The sequence below is a fragment of the Hibiscus syriacus genome, unplaced genomic scaffold (assembly GCF_006381635.1).
Source record: "Hibiscus syriacus cultivar Baekdansim isolate YM2019G1 unplaced genomic scaffold, ASM638163v2 tig00110469_pilon, whole genome shotgun sequence".
NCBI classification, from domain to species: domain Eukaryota; kingdom Viridiplantae; phylum Streptophyta; class Magnoliopsida; order Malvales; family Malvaceae; genus Hibiscus; species Hibiscus syriacus.
The window spans coordinates 1,003,255-1,023,363 of NW_024062751.1; the positions used below are offsets into that span (position 1 = coordinate 1,003,255).

Below are 20,109 nucleotides of genomic sequence, written 5' to 3' on the forward strand. Positions count from 1 at the left end.
AAGGATGGATGAACGGTACAATATCCAAAAGGATGAGAGAGATGAATAAGTTGATTTAAGCAAACTAGAATTTGGAACACAAAATATACAAAAATAGTACTTTAAAAAGAAATACTTAACGTTGAAGATTATATTTTGAAAATTTTAAATCAAATTATTATACTTTGGGTGGTAAAAGAGTTGGTATAGTTTGCATGCCAGATGCTGGTTTTCACTTATTTTAAAAAATAATAAAAAATGAAAAGATAAAATATTTCTAAAATAATATTTATTATACTGTAAAAAGTAATATTGGTCTTTTCTTAATTGAATTGGTTTTGAGTTGACTCATGATACCAACTCAAACAGTCACAATAAAATATTTTCTCGAGTTATACTGTAAAATAGGATGACAAATTTCAGGGCCCGAGTAGGTCAGTTTTGAGTTGATCCATTAAGAAAAAGACAAACATAATAGTGAAAGTGCAATTAAAGGCTTTGGCAGAACAGGAGGTCGAGAAATTGGTTTTGTCTGCAATGAAATTGTTGTATGTTTTTCCAAGAAATCCCAGTCAAGTGGAGTATTTGCAATTTAGTCTTGGCAAGGGAGCTCAAAGAGTTAAGCAGCTTGCTTAATCGCATCCATAATATTTCATTCCTTCATCCCAGCTCTGCAAAGATCATCAACGGAGAGTAAAACATAAAACAAGCTGGCAGATTATGATTAAAATAAAGCCGCTCCACCAGAATACATCATGCATATTTGGAAAATAATTAAGCACAACACTGTTTCCTGTTAAAAAGATCCTCTAGATATTGAGCTAAATGGCATAATTGAGTACCAATAGTCCAACACTTCAACTTGGAAAACCGTCCATGTTTTCCGGGTTCAAGAAGCTGCTAGGTGCAGATCAATTCAGGCTTTTAGTATTAGTTAGATAACAAGTATACCTGAAGAAGATATCCGTGCAGCCATTCTAATGTCTGTGAAAATGTAGTTGCTGATATATTGACAACTGTTAAACCCTGTTCCAAAGGACAAACACGTACGAAAAGAAAAAAGCAGAGAGTTCAACAGCGGTTCAAGTTCAAACAACTTGGATGTAAGAAAATTGGAGAGTTGACTCAAACTACACCTCTAAAATTAAAACAAGTGGGAATAGAAAATCTCTGTTGATTTGCTTCCTCTAACAAGGCGACTCATTACTCCATACTAAATACCAATCCAAGAAATTTGAACAAATGAATGGTAAGCCCAAGAGATTATCTTGGAGAAAACAAGCATCAAGCATGAGCTTCCTTTATAAATACCAATGTTCGACATGGCCCAATTATTTTATTATCAATCTAAGGGCATGTTCACCCAATAGTCGTAACTGGTTACCCTTTCCAACTAAATTTGGTTTTATATCAAATCTAAGCTACCTCCCTATGACATTATATTGCAATCGACTTGCTACATATAGAGTTTTGGTAAGAAATAATTGAACGAACAAGAGGATGAGAACAAATGTTTCATCCTAACACCCAATAAACAGACCTGAAATGGCATACCTGTGACTTGAATGAGCAAAGATAGTTTTGTATAGTCTTCAAGTTTGTTATTAGACTATCTGTATCCTGTAAAAAGAAAAATAACAAATGAAGTTGAAACAGAAAACTCAATCAAGTAAATAGTAGATCAAAGAAATAAACTATGACAAACATGTCTATAGAAGAAAAGGAACCGAGAATTAGCAAAAGAAAATTTAAGATGTCAACACGCCCACTTTTGACAACTAACAATGAAGAAAAAGTTTTGGACACATGGACAAGTTAGAAGGCTTCATCTCAGGCCTTAGATTGCCTTGTTAAACAGTCTCAACTTGACAAAGGTATCAAAACCTATGTTATAGAACCATGTGTCCAAAATGGATATTTAAATATTCTCTAGCTTATCCGTGCCTTTGGAGGGTCATATTCCCATACCAATGTTAGGAAATCTGTCAATCATAGGTGTCAAACATGGATACTTCAGAAAATGAAGAGTTGGAGCAACATAGATCAAATCACATTTCTCTAGCTTATGAGAACTATGGAGAAATTTACCTAGTATAAAAATTCAAGTAATTGCACTTATGACAAGAATTGTAGTTACTACCTGGACTGGACATTTACCACCTAATGTCTGAGTAGCGATTCTCTCCTCTAGTAATGCCTGCATATAGATGTTGATTTGAATTTAGAAAATCATGCATGATTGAGAAAAGAGATCATATGAGGGAGCAAGTGAAATACAGTCCCACTTAAAGAAAGGAACCTTCATACTATCAAGAACAACTATACAAGAACCTTATTAAATCTTTAACAAAGGGCACCTTTATCAAGAACAACTATACAAGAACCTTATTAAATATTTTAACAAGTGACACCTTCATACTATCAAGAATAACAATCAAATGGACCCGTTTGTTTATAAATTTGAGCTTGGAATAGCCTATCCACCAAATGGAATCTTCTAACATATCTCCACAATTCACTAAATGAACCATCTATACTCTTGAGAATTCAAAATCCTTACCAAGGTGCTTTCTTCTCTGTACAAATTAAGTTTCTAATAGTACAGGATCCATCAGAAGAGAAAGATTTAGAAAGTGAATAGAACCATAACCGACATTGGATATTCATTGAATGTGAATATTAATAGGTGTCTCCTCCATTGGTTCAGTTTGGCAATTTGAGCCACGTTATTTAATAAAACAAATTCAACTCATCTGTAAAATTCTCCTGAGTTTACTTGTTAAAACTGGATACAAAAAAAGAAAGTATAATCATATACCTTATGATCAAATTCAGACATCTTCAGAACTATGGGTATTACTATTGGTTTAGGGCTAGATTTTTCTTTGCTAGCAGTATTTCCATTTCCCTCTGGTACCTTAACAGTTTCACCTGCACGAAGAAAAAAAACTGTTAACAAATAAACTGTCATATTGCACCTTTGCATAGCCTCTAAAACCGAGACATTCACCCTGCTTAAAGTGGCATGAGATTCCATGCCAAATACAAAGAATTTAGAGCAGAAATCCACCTTTACCAGAAGAAGCAGTTGCTATAGCCATGGACTTCAAAGATTCTGAGACTTTGTTCACCTCGTCAACTGAGACACCTTCGGCCACATGCACAGGATGGTTTTGGCCATTTTCTGTACTACTTGCAGAAACAGTAGTTGACTTATTTTCCATTTGCACTGCAGATTTATCATCCGATACCATGGACAACGGGGATGGTCCATGCACAGAGGTTGGGGTTTTAAGCTCATCATTAATTAAATAAATGCTAGGGTCCAAATGTATTCCCTGTTATTGTCATAAGAAACAAGTGACCCACTAACTCAAAGTGACACACATCAAACAGCAGAAGAACATGCCAATGCTTCCCAATCTATGCAATGGCCAGAGGGGGAAAATGTCATTTAATGAGCAGATTAGAACATTCTTCAAGGTTTGCAGTAAAAAAATGAACAGATACAAAGGCAGTCTGCACATTCCGGAACTAAAAGCATGCATATGTGTTAAAAGACATACAGCCATACTCCACGAGAAACCATTGTTACATACCACATGTTATTTCTTGTGCCCATATTGGTGAAATGGTATCACCATTTACCGCAAAAATAGAAAAGAGAGAACAGAAAGAAGGAATAGTTCAAGGGTGGAAGGGACAAGTATGTTGCATAATAAAGAAATCAGCAATTTAGTGTTAACCAAACCTCGATTATAATTGGCTTTCCATCTTTCATTGCCTTTTTTAGATCCCCATTCAACCCTAGGAACCAAACACAAGCCAAAGATGAACATACAATTAGGATACAATAACAAATCTAGAAAGAAAGAAAAATAACGTCATATGCCCCTAGACAATCTCCCGCTTTTACAATAATAGGAAAAGAAAAATAATCATAATATAAATGAAAATTTTAGAAACTACCTTTGCGAACTATCCTGCATTCACGACAAAATTCAGTAATTAACTCCTCAGACGAGCTAAAATTCCGCGCCCATACAGGATTAGATGCTAATGGGGCACTGGAACAAATAAAAGAAGCAAGAGTTAATATAATATAGGTGTGTGCGTGTATTTTTTTTTTGATAGAATAAGGCCTCATTAAAAATCCCTTTCATATCCTACATGTTACAAACATAACATGAAGGACATTGGAAGGAGGAAAAGAGCGCCTCTAACTTTTATTAATGAGAACAATAATACACCTCCACACCTCAACAACTAACAACTCCTTACATAACAAATACCATAATTCTGTAAACATAACACACCCTAATACTCCCTTAATAAGAATAACCAAGGCATAACACCTTTAAGCATTACACAAACCTAAAAATCAACCTATACCAGCTTTAGCTAATTCATCTGCTTCCCAATTTGCTGCTATCGAGATATGCCTCATGATAATTCCCTTCCTCTCCACAATGGTAGCTATATCCCTTACCAAGGATTGAAACAAAGTAGTACTAAGGTTCGGATTATTAATCCACTTCAGAGCATTAGAAGAATCTGATTCCAAAATGAACCTCTGACTTGGAAAGTAATCAACTTCATCAATAAGAATCAACCCTCTATTAATCGTCAATAGCTCTGCGAGTAAAGGAGGACCTCCCCCTACCTTCTCTGAAAACGACCCAAGCACCGAACCACTGCCATCCCTAATCAAGCCACCTATTCCACCCTTATCCCAACCTTTGACCATTGCACCATCAACGTTAACTTTTAAGAACACTCCCGGAGGAGGACTCCACCTAGAAGAAGGAAGAGACCTCTTTTTCAGATTGCCATGCTGATCCGCTAATTTTAAATCCCCCATCAAAGAATCAAAATGAATGTGAACATCCTTAAAAGAAGTTTCAAACCAAGAAACAATTCTGAATCGTGTAATGAAGAACAACAGTGCAGAATCTACCTTCCCATTCTAAAAAATCACCTCATTCCTACATTTCCAAACAGACCACAACATTGCTCTTGGAATAAATTTCCATATGTGAGATCTCGGAACTAGGTCATCCCATGCAATTAAGAAATCCATCAACTTACCAGGAATCACAAAGAAAACATTCCATAACTTTAAAAATTTAGCCCACAAATCCTGTAACATCCCGAAATCCGGGTCAGTGACTAAAATGAGAAATTTTGAAATTTGGGGATCAATTTAGGAAAAATTGAAAGTTCAAGAATTTTAATAGGAATATTTCATTATTGGATAAAAAGGGTAAATATGAAAAGATTATAAGGGTATTATGGTAATTTAGAGTGGATGGTATTTTTATCTCCCTTATTTAGGAAGATAACAAGTGGGGATGGGGAGAATTATCTGGAAAGCTTATCTCTTCTTCTTCCTTCTTCACGTTGGCTTCTATTTTTAAAGGTAAGTTTGATTTAGTGGTTGATTTCTTGAATTCTTAAGTTGGATTTGAGTCTTTGGGGGTTATATAAGCTTAAGGAAAGTTTATATAAGTATAAAACACCAAGAAGTGAGAATTAGAAAGGCATTTATATTAAGAGTTAAGAAATGAACTTTTGTTATAAAAAGGTTTTTGAAGTTCTAAGAATGAATTTGACTTGTCAAAAGGTTAATTAAGAAGTTAGAGGTGATATAATTGAATTTAGAACACATGAAAAATTTAATGAAATTCTTTGATTCAAGAATTATGGTGGATTATGAGAGATGATAAAGTGTTATAGTGTTATAAGAAGGTTTATATATGTATAGATAAGTTTTAAGGTACAAGGAGGGATTAATAAGTAGAATTTGGGGTCAAAACAAGACATTTTCATGCTCAATATGTAATTTTTGGACTATGTGCATCATGCACATTCTGGACTATGTGCATCAATGCACATTCAATGTGTACCGATGCACTCTCAAATAAATAAACATCGAATGCCCTTAGTGCATCGATGCATAAGGAGTGCATCGATGCATAAGGAGTGCATCGATGCACCCCCTTAAAATGAAAACATCGAAGGTGATTGGTGTACCGATGCATGGGTAGTGCATCGATACACATGTTAAGGGATACATCGATACATGGTATAATGTACTGATGCACTTAAATAGGAAATGAAATAAATCTTTCTTTCAATCTAAGAAATTATAGATTATAGTATATCAATAACCCCAATCTTTTAGTGAGAGAATGTCCCTCTTCTCTCTAGATTCCAGTTTTTTAAAAAAAGTCACGTGGGTATGACTGAATGCTCAACCCTTCCACAACCTTGACCACTGCCATCAGTCGTCAACTATCCACTTTCCACCGTTCTTCGTCCACCATCACCGTTCGCCGACCACCGTCTGCCGCCGCCGACCGCCGTCCGCCGCCGCACTCTGATCTCTGTTCGATGCCATTTTTCTCAGGGAAGCTCGTCTGCTTATGGTGATTCCAAATATGGGCTTAGATTTGCGATGAAGTCTTCCAATCCGTGTAGATCTATACTTTCTTCACTGCTGATTTTCGTCGCCAACCGTCGTCCATTTCGACAAAGCCTCACCACTAAGCTCTGCGTCATTTGGCGACCAAAACCCACCTCTCCTTGAGTTGAGAACCGTTGCTGTTCTCCGGGATTTCAATTTTTACTGTTTCGTAATTTCTAGAAACTGTTACCGATCTCCGTTCTTTGACATTACCAGGTTGTTCTGCGTCGACCGGGGGTGCTATAGATTATCCGACAATTGCTCTAAATCTGTCTGTTTGGGCTCAACTGGTGTTATTTCAGATTACTGTTTTCTGCTGTTAATTTATAGAGAGCATTTCCGGATTACTCTTTTGAGGGACAAAAGTTAGGACGGATGGCTCAAAGCTCAGGGAAGGAAGGTGAGATAGTAACTTTGTTTGTGCAAAACATACCGCCTACATATCATTGGAGTGGGTTGAGACATCTATTCGGGAGGCATGGTGATGTGATTAGTTCTTATATAGCAAGGAAAAATGATAGAACAGGAAAGCGCTTTGGCTTTGTTAGATTTTCCAACAGAGGTGATTCAGTTAGAGCAGTCCAAAGATTAAATGGATTCTGGTTATTTGGATATCGGTTATCAGTTAAAGAAGCTCGGTATGGAGCCAAGAATCAAATCTGGAAACCGAAATATCCTTCAACTTCCAGTGCTAAAACCAGGGTAGAACAAGGAACAAGCGTTAGTGGAGAAAGTCCGGAGGAACTTGCAAGAAGGAGGACTAGGTTAATTCAGGGGGATGTAGATGAGGAAGTTGTTCGAAAGCTCCAGAAGTGCCTCGTAGGAACGATGGCGACGGTATGCTCTTCGAGTCAGGTGGATAACAGATTACAAGCTGGTGGTCTAGGAGAAATTAAGACCAAATTCCTGGGAGGGAGAGATTTCTTATTGAAAATAGCTGAGGAAGAGTTATACAGAACCTTGAAGGAGCAGAACTGGTCGATTTTAAATGAAGTTTTCCAGGAAGTTCAACCTTGGTCAAAATCTTACAGAGCTTCGGAAAGAGTTACATGGATTAAATTGTTTGGAATGCCGCTTCACTGCTGGAATCATAGCACCTTTAAGAGGATTGCACAGCAATGGGGAGAATGCTTAGCACTGGGGGAAAACGCACTTCAAGAATTGGGCTGCGAGGAGATGACTATTCTGATTGCAACTACTAGGAAGGAATTAATTGATGAAGTGGTAGACTTGGAAGCAGGTAGAGATTTATTTCGAATTAGAGTAGTGGAAGTTCCCACAGTTAGAAGTGATTCTTTGTTTCAAAAGCGGGAAGAAAAAGATGGTGCGGTTGTAGTCGATTCTGATTCTCCGGCAGGAAGAAGCGTGGACTCATCGGAGGAGAAGAATTCCGAGAGGTGTTTTGAGGAAAAAGGCAGTCAATTATTGTGTATGGGGATCAGAGCTGAAGGTAGCAACTTGTCGGGTGAGGATGAGGAGGAAAGGAACATAGGGGAGGAAATAATTATGGGTCTGAGGAATAATGTTGCTGGTCAGGGGAAGGTTCAAATGCAAATCGAGGAAGCGGTGGAACATGAGGAAGTGCTGGAAGCGGTGGAACACGAGGTAGTGTTGGATCACGTGCTGAGAGAGGCCGAAGATGACAACAGAAAATTTGGTAAGACTGCACGTGTTAATGAGGGGATGAAGGATAATTTAATAGATTTGCCCATCTTGGATGGTCGTTTAGAGTCAAAGGAGGTGGAGGATGTGATTAATATGAGCCTTACAAATATTTGTGCTATCATAAGATCCAAGGGAGAGGAAGTCCAACAGGATGGGGCTGTGGTTGAACGGGTGATTGGAAAACCCAAATCAGGGATAGTATGTGAGGATTTGAACCAGAGTCTTGGCTTAATTAAGGGACGTTTCTTTCTCGCTCAATTCTAGGCAGAACCAGAGAGCTAAGGAGGGGATTAACAATAAATATAGCTCTCTCCAAATAATTGAAGAGAAATATTCGGCTCCCCGTAGGAAGACTAGACTCTGCCGAAGCAAGATTAATCAGAAGAAGGTGCATCGCGAGGAAGAATGGACTGAACTTGAAGGCTCACAAGTATTTTTTATTTCGAAAAACTATAGCAGTGGAAGAATTGGAAGTTTCAGGTGATTCACATTTGATTATTTAATGAAGTTGGAGGTTCGGATGGTCTCCGATGACAAGACGAGCAATAAGTGGTAGAAAGCCGGATAGAGTGATTTCGAAGCTAGATTTTTTTACTCTTATACTGTGGAAGCTCATGGCTCTTGTGTTAGAATTTGGCTTTTTTGGAATGAGTCAGTTGATACTGAGGCTGGCAAGATGATGGATTCTTTCATAGTATCTACAGATCCAGGCCCTCCAACTTTGCTGGAGCTTTTTCCTAGGTCTTGTAATATGGAGGCAGACAAGTTAGTTAAGGAGGGGTTGGTTGATTGTTTCAGGCATTTGGTTGTACTGTTTTCTGTTGTATTCCAGGAAATGTTTAGCCGTTAAGTCTTCATTGTTGTTGCTAAATTGGTTAACAACTCAGCCAAAATTTACACTGTGTTAGTAGCTTAGTTAGTTTAGGCTGAGCTAGTTCTGTTGTATAGGGTTGTCTTCGGTTCTTTTTTGATTTTTTGGTTATGTTGGGGGTGTTTATCTGGTTGTATCTTATGTAATTTCTTTTAGTTAATGAAATCTTTAGGCACTCTTTTCCTCCTTTCGCTGATTAAGGAGCTTTTCTACAAGCTCCTTTAATCAAGAAGGGGGTTTTTAACGAGGTCTTCAATTCCTATAAAAAAAGATTATAGTATATCAATGGAATACTGATAGTATAAATATATGATTGTGTAGACATCGATCGAAAACAAAGTTCGGATAGGTCTGCAGAGTAAGATACGCAAAGAAAACAAGAGCTTAAGAGTGTTCATTGAGACCAGGTGAGTACATGATAGTAAGTGTACATTATGTTAAGGAATTAAGACTTGCGATGAGTCTAATTCCGATATTATATGATATAAGTACTAAAGCATAAACATGTAGTGATATGGTGTTAGATGTACAGTATATGAGTAAATGCATATGTCTAATTGTTGTTTTTAATGAAGTAGATCTGCCAATAATTAAGCTGAATCAAATTTTTATTATTGCTTCTAGATTAAAATTTGTATGTTTATTAAAATTTTGTATTCTAGAGGCTGATTACCTTTTAATATTTGTATATAGATTTTGTTTTTTGGTGAGCAGTAATTTGAATAACAAAAGAAATTTACTTGTTTTGTTTCTGATTTGAGCTCTCAATTTGATTCTTTGGTGACACTAAGCCATTTTTAATATTTACCTGGACTGTTTAAGCTTGAAAATATATACTTGTTTACGTAGATCTTTTCTTTGTTCACCTATTATTACCAAATTTACTTGTTTTTCATTGATTTTGGTTTCAATTTATGATTTGGGTTTGCTTAGTTGTTCCATTTGGGTGATTAATTAAAAATTTCTCTTTTTACTACAATCTGTGTGATTTGTTTAGCGTTTTATTGGTGCATCTTCTGTCTTCTTTGGATTCTTTTTTCATAGTCCCTCATAGCTTCGGCTATAGATGATTACTTGAGGTCATGTCCTTCTTTTAGACTCCATAGGGCGTATAGGGGGAGGGCTCGACAGAGTGATGTCAAGGAAACTAGACTTAGAGTTTGTTCTTTGAATGTAGGCACTTTAAATGCTAGGCTGCTAGAGCTGACCGACGTACTTAATAATAGGAAAATAGATTTGACTTGTATTCAGGAGACTAGGTGGAAAGGGGCTCGCGCCAGAGAGTGCAATGGGTACAAGTTGTGGTATTCAGGCGTAGATAGCACTAGAAATGGGGTGGGTATCTTGGTATCATCTAGGCTCAAGGAAAATGTAGTTGAAGTTTGTAGATATCGGGATAGGATTATGATGATTAAGGTTATTATAGAAGCGGAAGTGGTGAATGTCCTTTCAGTGTACGCCTCACACGTTGGCCTAGGAGAGGGGGAGAAACGTTGCTTCTGGGATCAGTTAGATGATGTCCTTAGGAGCATTCCGGAGGACCAAAGAGTTTTCATAGGGGGAGACTTCAATGGCCATGTAGGTAGGGCAACCGACGGGTATGGCGGTGTTCATGGGGGTTTTGGGTTTGGTAGTAGGAACGAGGAGGGGCGTACGTTGCTTGAATTTGCAACTGCACACGATATGGTGGTCACAAACTCCTTCTTTAACAAGAGAGATGTGAACTTGATTACGTTCCATAGCGGTGGACATTGTACCAAAATCGACTACATCCTGGTTCGAAATCAGGATCGATGGGCTTGCACTGACTGTAAGGTGTTCCCTGAAGAGGCATGTGCATCACAACACAGATTGTTAGTTTTGGTGTTCCGCGTACGTCACGGGCAGAGCACTCATAGGAGGGCTATGCTTGGTAAACCTAGGATTCTTTGGAAGAACCTACATGGAGCGACAGCTGATGACTTTAGGAGTAAGGTTTTGTCTAATACAGGTTTTGGAACTTCAAACTCAAAAAATGCAGATATGTTATGGAAAAATATGGCAGATTCCATCAGGGAGGTAGGCAAAAACACCCTTGGGTTGTCAACAGGGAAGGTCAAGAAACATAAAGAATCGTGGTGGTGAAACGACGAAATCCAAAATAAGGTGAAGACAAAGCAAACTTGCTTCAAGGAGTTGTTACAATGCACTGACGACGAGGAAAGATCGAAAGCTAAACAAAGATACAAGGAGGCAAAGCGGGAAGCCAAGAAAACGGTGGCTAAAGCAAAGGATAAGGCATACGAGGAAATGTACAAGAGATTAGACACTAAGGAAGGTCAAAACGGTATCTTCAAGCTTGCAAAATCCAGGGAGAATAGGAAAAATGATCTAGGTAGCATTAGGTTCATAAAGGACAACAATGGTGTCCTCTTAGTGAAAGATCATGATATTAAGAGGTTCTGAGGTAGTTACTTCTTTGGCTTATTTAATGATGGTGCCTCTCCCTGTAGAGATAGAACCGTTGATGGGTCAGCCGACCATCATACAACGGTCTTTGACTGCCCTACAAGTAAGATTGGGTTTGAAGAAGTCAAAATGGCTCTTAGAAAGATGGGAAGGGACAAAGCTGTCGGTCCAGATCAAATTCCTATCACTGTGTGGTTGGTACTAGGAGAAGAGGGAGTTAAGTGGTTGACCAACATCTTTAATATTATTCTAGAGACTGCCAAGATGCCAGAGGAGTGGAGAGAGTCTACGGTGATACCAATCTATAAGAATAAAAGAGATCCCCAACGTTGTGGCAACTACAGAGGTATTAAACTACTCAGCCATACCATGAAGCTATGGGAAAGGGTGTTAGAGGCTAGGTTGAGACAGATTACTAGGGTTTCGGAAAACCAATTTGGCTTTATGCCAGGCAGGTCCACCACGGAGGCGATTCATCTTCTTAGACGGCTTATGGAGAAATATAGGGAAAAAAAATAGAGATCTTCACATGGCGTTCATTGACCTTGAGAAGGCGTATGATAGCGTTCCCCGCGATATTATCTGGAAGACATTGGAAACGAGACGGATCCCAACTGCTTATATCCGCGCGATTCGTGATATGTACTGTAGATCTACTACCTACGTCAGGACTACAGTTGGCGACACCGAGGCATTCCCGGTGGAAATCGGACTCCACCAAGGGTCGGCTCTTAGCCCTTACATCTTCGCTTTGATTATGGATGGCATCTATTGTGCGACACCAGACGGTGTTCCATGGTGTATGCTTTTCGCTGACGACATTGTCTTAGTGGCTGAAACAAAAACTGAGCTGAATAGTAGACTGTCTACCTGGAAAACAGCTTTGGAAGAAAAAGGTCTAAGGATCAATATTGAAAAGATAGAGTATTTATGTTCAAACTTCAGTGGGAACCAAAACGATGAAGATGTAGATATATGCTTAGAAGGACACGTTCTCCCCTCAAAGGATTGTTTCAAGTACCTAGGGTCTATGATACGTAAAGATGGGGGTGTGTAGATGAAGACGTTTCACACCGTATAAAGGCGGGATGGCTAAAGTGGAGGGCTGCTACTGGAGTTTTGTGTGACAAGAAGGTACCTCTAAAACTTAAGGGAAAATTTTATAGAATGGCAATAAGACCAACGTTGCTGAATGGATCAGAATGTTGGGCTATCAAGAAGGATCACGTAAGGAAGATGGAGGCCACAGAAATGAGAATGCTTCGATGGGTATGTGGTAGGACTCTGTGGGACATAACACCAAACTCTGCTATTAGGATGTCCTTGGAGGTGGTGCCTGTATCCGAAATATTGAGAGAGGGAAGACTACGGTGGTTTGGGCATGTCCAAAGACGACAACCATCGGATGCGGTTAGGAGGGTAAAGTCGATTACAGTCGACGGTACCAGAAGGAGAGGTCGACCAAGGCGGAAATGGGAAGACTGCTTGAGATCTGATTTGAAGGATTTAGACCTTACTGAGGACATGAACTCTGATAGGAAATTATGGCGACTTAAGACCAGGGTAGCCGAGTAGGGCGAGTCACATCCATTGGGTGTATCATCTTAGTCTTCTTTTAATGCCTTTGTAGTAATTTCATTAATTGTACTTTTTATACGTTTCTAGCATTGGAATTTATGAAGGCCTAGAACTAAGGTAGCGGAGTAGTGTTCCCTTAGTTTAGGTTCTAACCCATTTGACTTTATCCCTTCTCGAAGCCTGCTATCGTTGAATTCTGTGTATACTGCTCATCATGTTTCATCTTTATATTTTTGGTCGGGTCTTACGTTTCTGTCTATATGCAGATATTTTTATGCAGGGGTTTATTTGCAGGGATTACTTCACATTACAAACGTGCATATGAGGACTGCATATGAAGATTGTTCAACTACGTATTTTATTTATTTATTTAAGCATGCATTACATTTTATCTTTATTATTAATTTTTTGACTGGCCGGAGGTCTTCCACAGAAGCTGCTCTCAACCTGACGTTGGTGGACAGCCTACTACCCTACCTCCCCCTTACCCCATTGCATATGGGAATAGGGTTTTGTTGTTGTTGTTGTTGTTGTTGTTGTATGTATGTGAAATGAATGATATGAATACATGTTAGTATAATAAGATAGATTAGATGTTATAATTGAATGAAGGGGTTGTATGATAACATGTATATGCGAACATGTGTTGTGAGATAAGAATCATGGCTATGAACTACGTGAAAAGAAATACAAGAAAAAGTGAAAAGCTATGTGATAAGTGAATGTGAATTACATGGAAATATGTTATGTGAAAGTGAACTATGTGCCTACGTGAATATGTAAAAAGATTAATAATAATGCCCATGTTATATAATACGAGAGCTATAGGTATAGTTGGCATGCCAAGAGTCGAGGGTCTACGTGGTCTTTCGGGACATAATGGTCATTTGGGACACAGTGGTCCTTCGGGATATAGTGGTCCTACGGGACAAATTCTATGCGCCCCTAGTGGGATTTATACGAGCTGTGGTGACAGCATTGTGCACAACCTCTATGTACTCACATACCTTAAGTTCTCAATAGTGTACATGGGCTTTGAAAAGAAACATAATTTGATATAATGATATGTGTGTTTCTCGTGAAATGGTATATGTGATATGTGATATGTATAAGTAATAAGTAAGGATCATATGATAGTAATGGTAACAAGTGCATATGTGTAATGGTGATATGAGATGTTATATGGTTATGTATGATATGATCATAGTAATTATTCATGTATTGTTGTGTGTTAAAGTTATATTATATGTTTATGTTCAATATATGCTCATATAATGAAATGGAATTAATGACAAGGAAATAAGGATAAACATGTTAGTGATGAGTTCAATAGGAGTATAAGTATAATGTGTATTATATAAGATGTTCATGCATTTGTTAGTTTACTTTATATATTTACATGTCTCACTAAGTCTATGACTTAGCGTGTAAGTGTCTTACACGTAGGTGTGAATAAGTCAGAAGATCAAGCTTCGGATCTGTAAAGCAGCATATTTCCGCGCAAAGTTCAGATCAGAAATATTTTGTAAAGTATGTCTTATCATATAATTTAGTATGTTGGCATGTAACTAAGTCATTATATATATGAACGCTCTGATAGAGTCTGTTAAGGTTTTAAATAGGTTTATGTAAAAGAATTACTTTATAGAATAGAACTTTTAAATTTTCTATGGTTTTTATAAAAGTATATGCTTTGACTGCTCAATGTGACATCTCGGACTCGTATTTGGATCTAGTACGGGTTGGGGGTGTTACAAATCCCATACCATATCGCAGTGCAGAAACAAATGTGAGATCGACTCATTGTACTTCTTGCACAATGGGCAGACAGTGTCTTCAACCCCTATAACTCCTCTCTTCAGCAATTCCTCTTTCACCGCAAGTCTATGATGAGCAAGTTGCCAAACAAAAGTTTCCACTCGAGGTGGAGCTACTCCTTTCCAAACATACCTTTCCCAATTACCTTCTAATTCATCATTACCCTCTCTATCAAAATAAATTTTCATGCATGATTTTGCAGTAAAATAACCCTCTCCATTTCCCAACCAAATCCAACAATCTTCCTCTAATAGAGACAAGGAAGAGCTATTCAACAGAGAGATAATTTGCAGCCACTGCTCAACCTCCCAATCCACCAAATTCCTTCTTGTTTGAATATCCCAAACCCAACCCGAATCGTTATACAATCTGAATTCTGCAACCATACCCTCTTTGTTATTCGAAAGAGCAAATAACCTTAGAAACCTATCTTTCAAAGAAACCGAACCCAATCATACATCATGCCAAAACTGCATTGTTTCTCCATTTCTAGCTCTAACACAATTTTTTTTCTAAGACAATCCCCAAAATCATCACTTGAAAAGTTCTTAACTCCTCTCCAAATCCAAGAAGAACGAGCTGTCCAAGTATTTCGGATCATCATTGAATTATGATCCATATTGTAAACACAACACACAACTGATTTCCACCAAGATTTTCTCTCTGCAGTAAATTTCCACACCCATTTCCCCATAAGAGCCCTGTTTAATAACAACATATTCGGAATCCCTAAACCCCCCAACTTCTTTGGCTTACACACCAATTCCCATTTGACCCAATGAATGTTCTTTTTTTCTGTTGATCCCCCCATAAAAATGATGCCATGATAGAGTTTAGTTTATTGAGTACAGTAATAGGGATCCGAAAGATAGAAAGGAAGTAAATAGGAAGAGAGCACAACACCGATTTGACCAAGACTGCCCTCCCAGCCAGAGATAAAGACTTGGCCTTCCAACCAGCCAAACTATTATAAAATTTTTATACAACCGGTTCCCACAGGGAAAAAGAATTCCTCTTGGCCCCCAACGGTAAGCCTAAGTATTTCGATGGAAAATCTCCCCTTACACACCCTAATTCCGTGGCCCATGAAGCTAACTCCTCCTCCCCCACATTAATTCCAAAAATTCTTCTCTTAGTCAGATTCAACTTCAGACCCACTAGCAGTTCATAAATTAAAAGCACCCTTCTAATATTTGCCAAATCACGAATAGAAGCCTTGCTAAAGATTATTAAGTCGTCCGCAAATTGCAAATTGGATAACATGAAAGAACGATCATTAGAGCCTAATTCAAAACCCGAAAACAACCCTTTATCCACTGCTTTCACCAACAATAAATGTAACAATTCCCCTCCCAAATTGAACAATAAAGGAGATAACGAGCAGCCCTGCCTTAAACCTCTAGTAGTGTGAATTTTCTCCGTAGGTGTGCCATTTACCAAAACTGAAATGGAAGCTGTTGAAACACACTTGTACATCCAAGAACTCCATCTAGCTCCAAACCCCATTTTACTCATTATTTTCAGCAAGATCCTCCAATCAACCGAATCAAAGGCTCTTTTGAAATCCACCTTAAAAACAACTCCCTTCAATCCTTTTTTCCTCCAACAATCAATGCCTTCATTTGCTATAAACGAGCAATCCAAAATGTGTGCGTGTATTAAACACCATACAATTTGTTAAAAGTAGGACAATCTCCTTCCTAATAGACATATTTAGTGTAGATGGAGAACATTTTCAACCAAATACAATGTGGAATATGTCCTTCCAAATTTTTTTTTTTAATTTTATTTTGACCATTTAAATTTTGTTATGATCTGATGATAATTAAATTAACTGAAGAGTTATCAGTCCTTTGGAAGTCAAGATAAAACATGTGGTGTGGCCAATCAATCTTCAAGGATTCGTAGTTCAACCAATCAAAATTAATCTCTGAGTCATCCAATTTATCTCTAAACTAAACTAAAATAACTTCAAGACAAACCCAAACTTTGGCCAATCGAATTTCAAAGACTGGGCCAAAAACTTTTATCTCTAATTAATTAAACTAATTTAAAGGTAAAACTAACGAGGTTAAGTTCTTTATCCAGAGTTGGAAGTGATTAGGGAAATAAATCCTGTAACCAATAAATATCTGAAGTGACACTTCTCAATCTGGAAGCCACAATGACCCATTTTCAAAGCTGAAAACCTTCCTACCATGTATAGAACAATCCAACCGATAGCATATGAGTTATGACTAGAACAACCAATTATTAGTTGAAGCCAGAACATGACTTAATGGTAGCCGTCAGCCATCCTTTTATTCAGTCCGAAGGACTGATTTGATACGATCAGGAAATATCTACAGTGAAAAAAAAAGATTTAAAATATAAGAAATAGATTCTAGACATACTCAGTTGCTGTGCGTAGCAATTGATAAACCATATCAGTCTGCAACAAAAACAGAGTCAAAGAGAGGAAACATGATAAAAGAAAACCTAAATACTTTTAGTAGATAAACAGAACGCTAAACCTGTAAGACATTTGGCAAGTTTAGTCTCTGTGCAAGTTGTGTAGCTATTGTAGATTTCCCAACACAGGCAGTTCCACAAACAAGAATAATCAAAGGAACTCTCTGATGGTGAAATCTGAAACTTAGAAACAAGAAAATCAGTTATTAATGAAATGCCGAGACTCTAAATTCTTTGTTTAGTTTTTCCCTCCAACATCAAGTCCAATAGGAACTTATGAATCGATGAAAATGTTGAATGCAAAATAAAAATTGAACCTATTCCAATATTACTTGTGTCTTTATGATCATTGTATTAGGGTGAAGACGTACATTGAACCTAGACCTACAAACTAGTGAACTCTCAAGCATAATAAAATAGATATTTACTCATAAAGGAGAAAAATTGTTGTTATACAGAACAAGCAACCACAATTATCTCACTTTCTAAAGGATCATATTAGATGACACTAAACATGTGATAAAGAAGTTCAAAATAAAAATTGATTCCAGAATCAGCCCAATAATAATGTTTGGCATCATATTGGAAACTTGAAAAGCTAGCTCAACTGACCTGGTCATCATCTTGTATCGGTTTACGTACTCATCCCCAAAACCTCGTCGCTTCATTAACTGTACAGGGAATCTGATTAGAAAGTTCCACAAAAGTACATTCAATCTCCAAAAAGTTTGAATACCCTCCACTTTTCATCCATAGAAAATTCACAGAGTTTATGAAGAATACCTTAAAAAGATTAGCCTCTAAATCAGACTGTGAGCTGCGGGAGAATTCAATGAACAGAACATTAACAAAAAATAATACTAGATAAAAATAATGAAACTAAAACTAAAATAGAAAGCGAAGGGAATCGTACATATCTAAAAGGCTGTTGTCTATAAGCAGCTTCTTGAGTTCAAGTGCGATTTTAACAGCGACGTGATTCGGAATCTTAAACAACAATGCCATAGCGTTAAAAGTAATTTAAAAAACACTAAGCAATTCAAGTTAGCATATCCTAAGAAAAAAATTCATATAAAAAATCCGAAAAAATGGAATAGCTACCTTTGTGACGGTTAACATTCTGCTAAGCAAAAACCTGGATAAAACATAATAGTGATCTGCATTTTCACCCAACCAGACCTTCACCTACAATGCCAACGAATGGGAAAAAAACATATCAACATTTTACATTTGAAGATAAAAAAATGATTTGTTTAAATGAAATTCCGAGAAGAGAGGGAGAGCGAACCTTGACGAAGTCATATTTGGAATAACCGTTGCGAGGACTGAATTCGCCGGAGGGGATAGATCTCGTAATCTTATCGTCTTCGTCTTCAAATGCACGGCTTTGATTGATCTCAACTCTTGTTCGCACGGCAATTTCCTTGCCCTTGTTTCTGTTCATCGCCTTCTCGCATTCTCCCATTCTTTTTCTTCTTCTTTTCCCCTTGGGTTTTCAAGGTTCAGAGCTTGGGATGCCCTTCCCTCGCGTTAAAATTCTGCTACTGTCTATTTCATGGGTATCCACCGCGCCTTTGCCATCTCAGCACTCAGCTTCTCTGATTCTTTGTGGCTTGCCGCTTGGCTTTTTTTAATTTTTTATTGTAAAGCTGAAGTCAAAGCAGCCGAAAATTCCAAATTCTGTTAATTAGCAAATATCAACTACTTGTACCCTAAAAAAACAAAAACAAAAAACAAATGTCAACTACGTACTTCTGTATAAATTAATAACTGAACCAATTATTACTAGGTTTAATGTCCAAATAAGGGCTCAAATTATACATTTTGTGTCAAATAAGTGCTTACATTTTTTTATCCATCAGGGTACCTAACGTTACAAACGTTAGTACTTTAGGTGTCCAGGCTGTCAACAACGTTAGTTTTTTCGTTAACTGACACGTGTCACAACATGATAATTTTGGAATTTATTTTAAATAAAAATATTATTATATTTATAAAAAATCTTAATTTTTCTTATATTATAAAACAACCATAAAATCCCAAATCCTAACCTTATTCCACCGTCGTCGCTCTCTCAGCCCACGACCAGCACCGCCGACGTGGTCTTTGACATCATCCTATTTATATGTCGTCGTAGTTGTTGTCGATTCACCATCGAAATCGCATGGGATCGTGATTCATTTAAAACGTCGATTTGTCGTCGATCGGCCGTCAACAGGTCACGATTTCATAGGGGTTTTGATTGTCGGGGGGAGTAGAGATCGGGTGGAGCTTCTTCGATGGTGTGGATTTAGGGGTTAAAATGAAGGTTTTCAAAGTTTAAGGGTTATTTTGAAATTTATGTGTTTTCTTTTTATAAAATATATAATTTTATTTTTTAAAATTTTATATAAAATTTTTAAAATTACCATATTACGACATATGTCATTTAACGGAGAAAACTAATGTTGTTACCGATCCAGACACCTAAAGTGCTAACGTTTGTAACGTTTGGCACCTGGATGGACCAAAAAAAATGTAGGCACTTATTTAGCACAATTGATATAGTTTGAGGACTTATTTGGGCATTAAGCATTATTCTATTATTATTATTTGTTTTTTCTTGAACAAACATTATATTTCTTCGCAATATATAAATACAAGTGGTGCATTTATTCCCCACGATGAATGTTGTTTTATTGTAATTTTAGTTTTTCTTTAAAGATTTAAGTTTTATATATTAATTTTATAAAATTTTATAATTTTATTATAGGTTCCCGTTAATGATGTTATTAATTAAAGTATTAACAATTAATTGATAAAAATGTAGATAATATTAATTGATTAATAAAAA

At 37.2% G+C, this 20,109-nt stretch overlaps 1 protein-coding gene across 1 annotated transcript; it reads right to left on the minus strand.

Moving 5' to 3' along the window:
- Window positions 1-370: 370 nt before the first annotated feature.
- On the minus strand, window positions 371-18,925 carry LOC120127594. The gene is made up of 15 exons (XM_039145452.1): window positions 18,565-18,925; window positions 18,378-18,461; window positions 18,190-18,263; window positions 18,060-18,093; window positions 17,889-17,947; window positions 17,339-17,453; window positions 17,219-17,256; window positions 3,949-4,046; window positions 3,731-3,786; window positions 3,050-3,317; window positions 2,798-2,910; window positions 2,120-2,176; window positions 1,534-1,599; window positions 931-1,005; window positions 371-650 (listed from the first exon to the last, which is right to left on the minus strand). Exons 1-15 carry the CDS (start codon window positions 18,739-18,741, stop codon window positions 612-614), a joined length of 1,353 nt encoding a protein of 450 aa, XP_039001383.1. The 5' UTR covers window positions 18,742-18,925; the 3' UTR covers window positions 371-611.
- Between the last annotated feature and the right edge of the window lie 1,184 nt (window positions 18,926-20,109).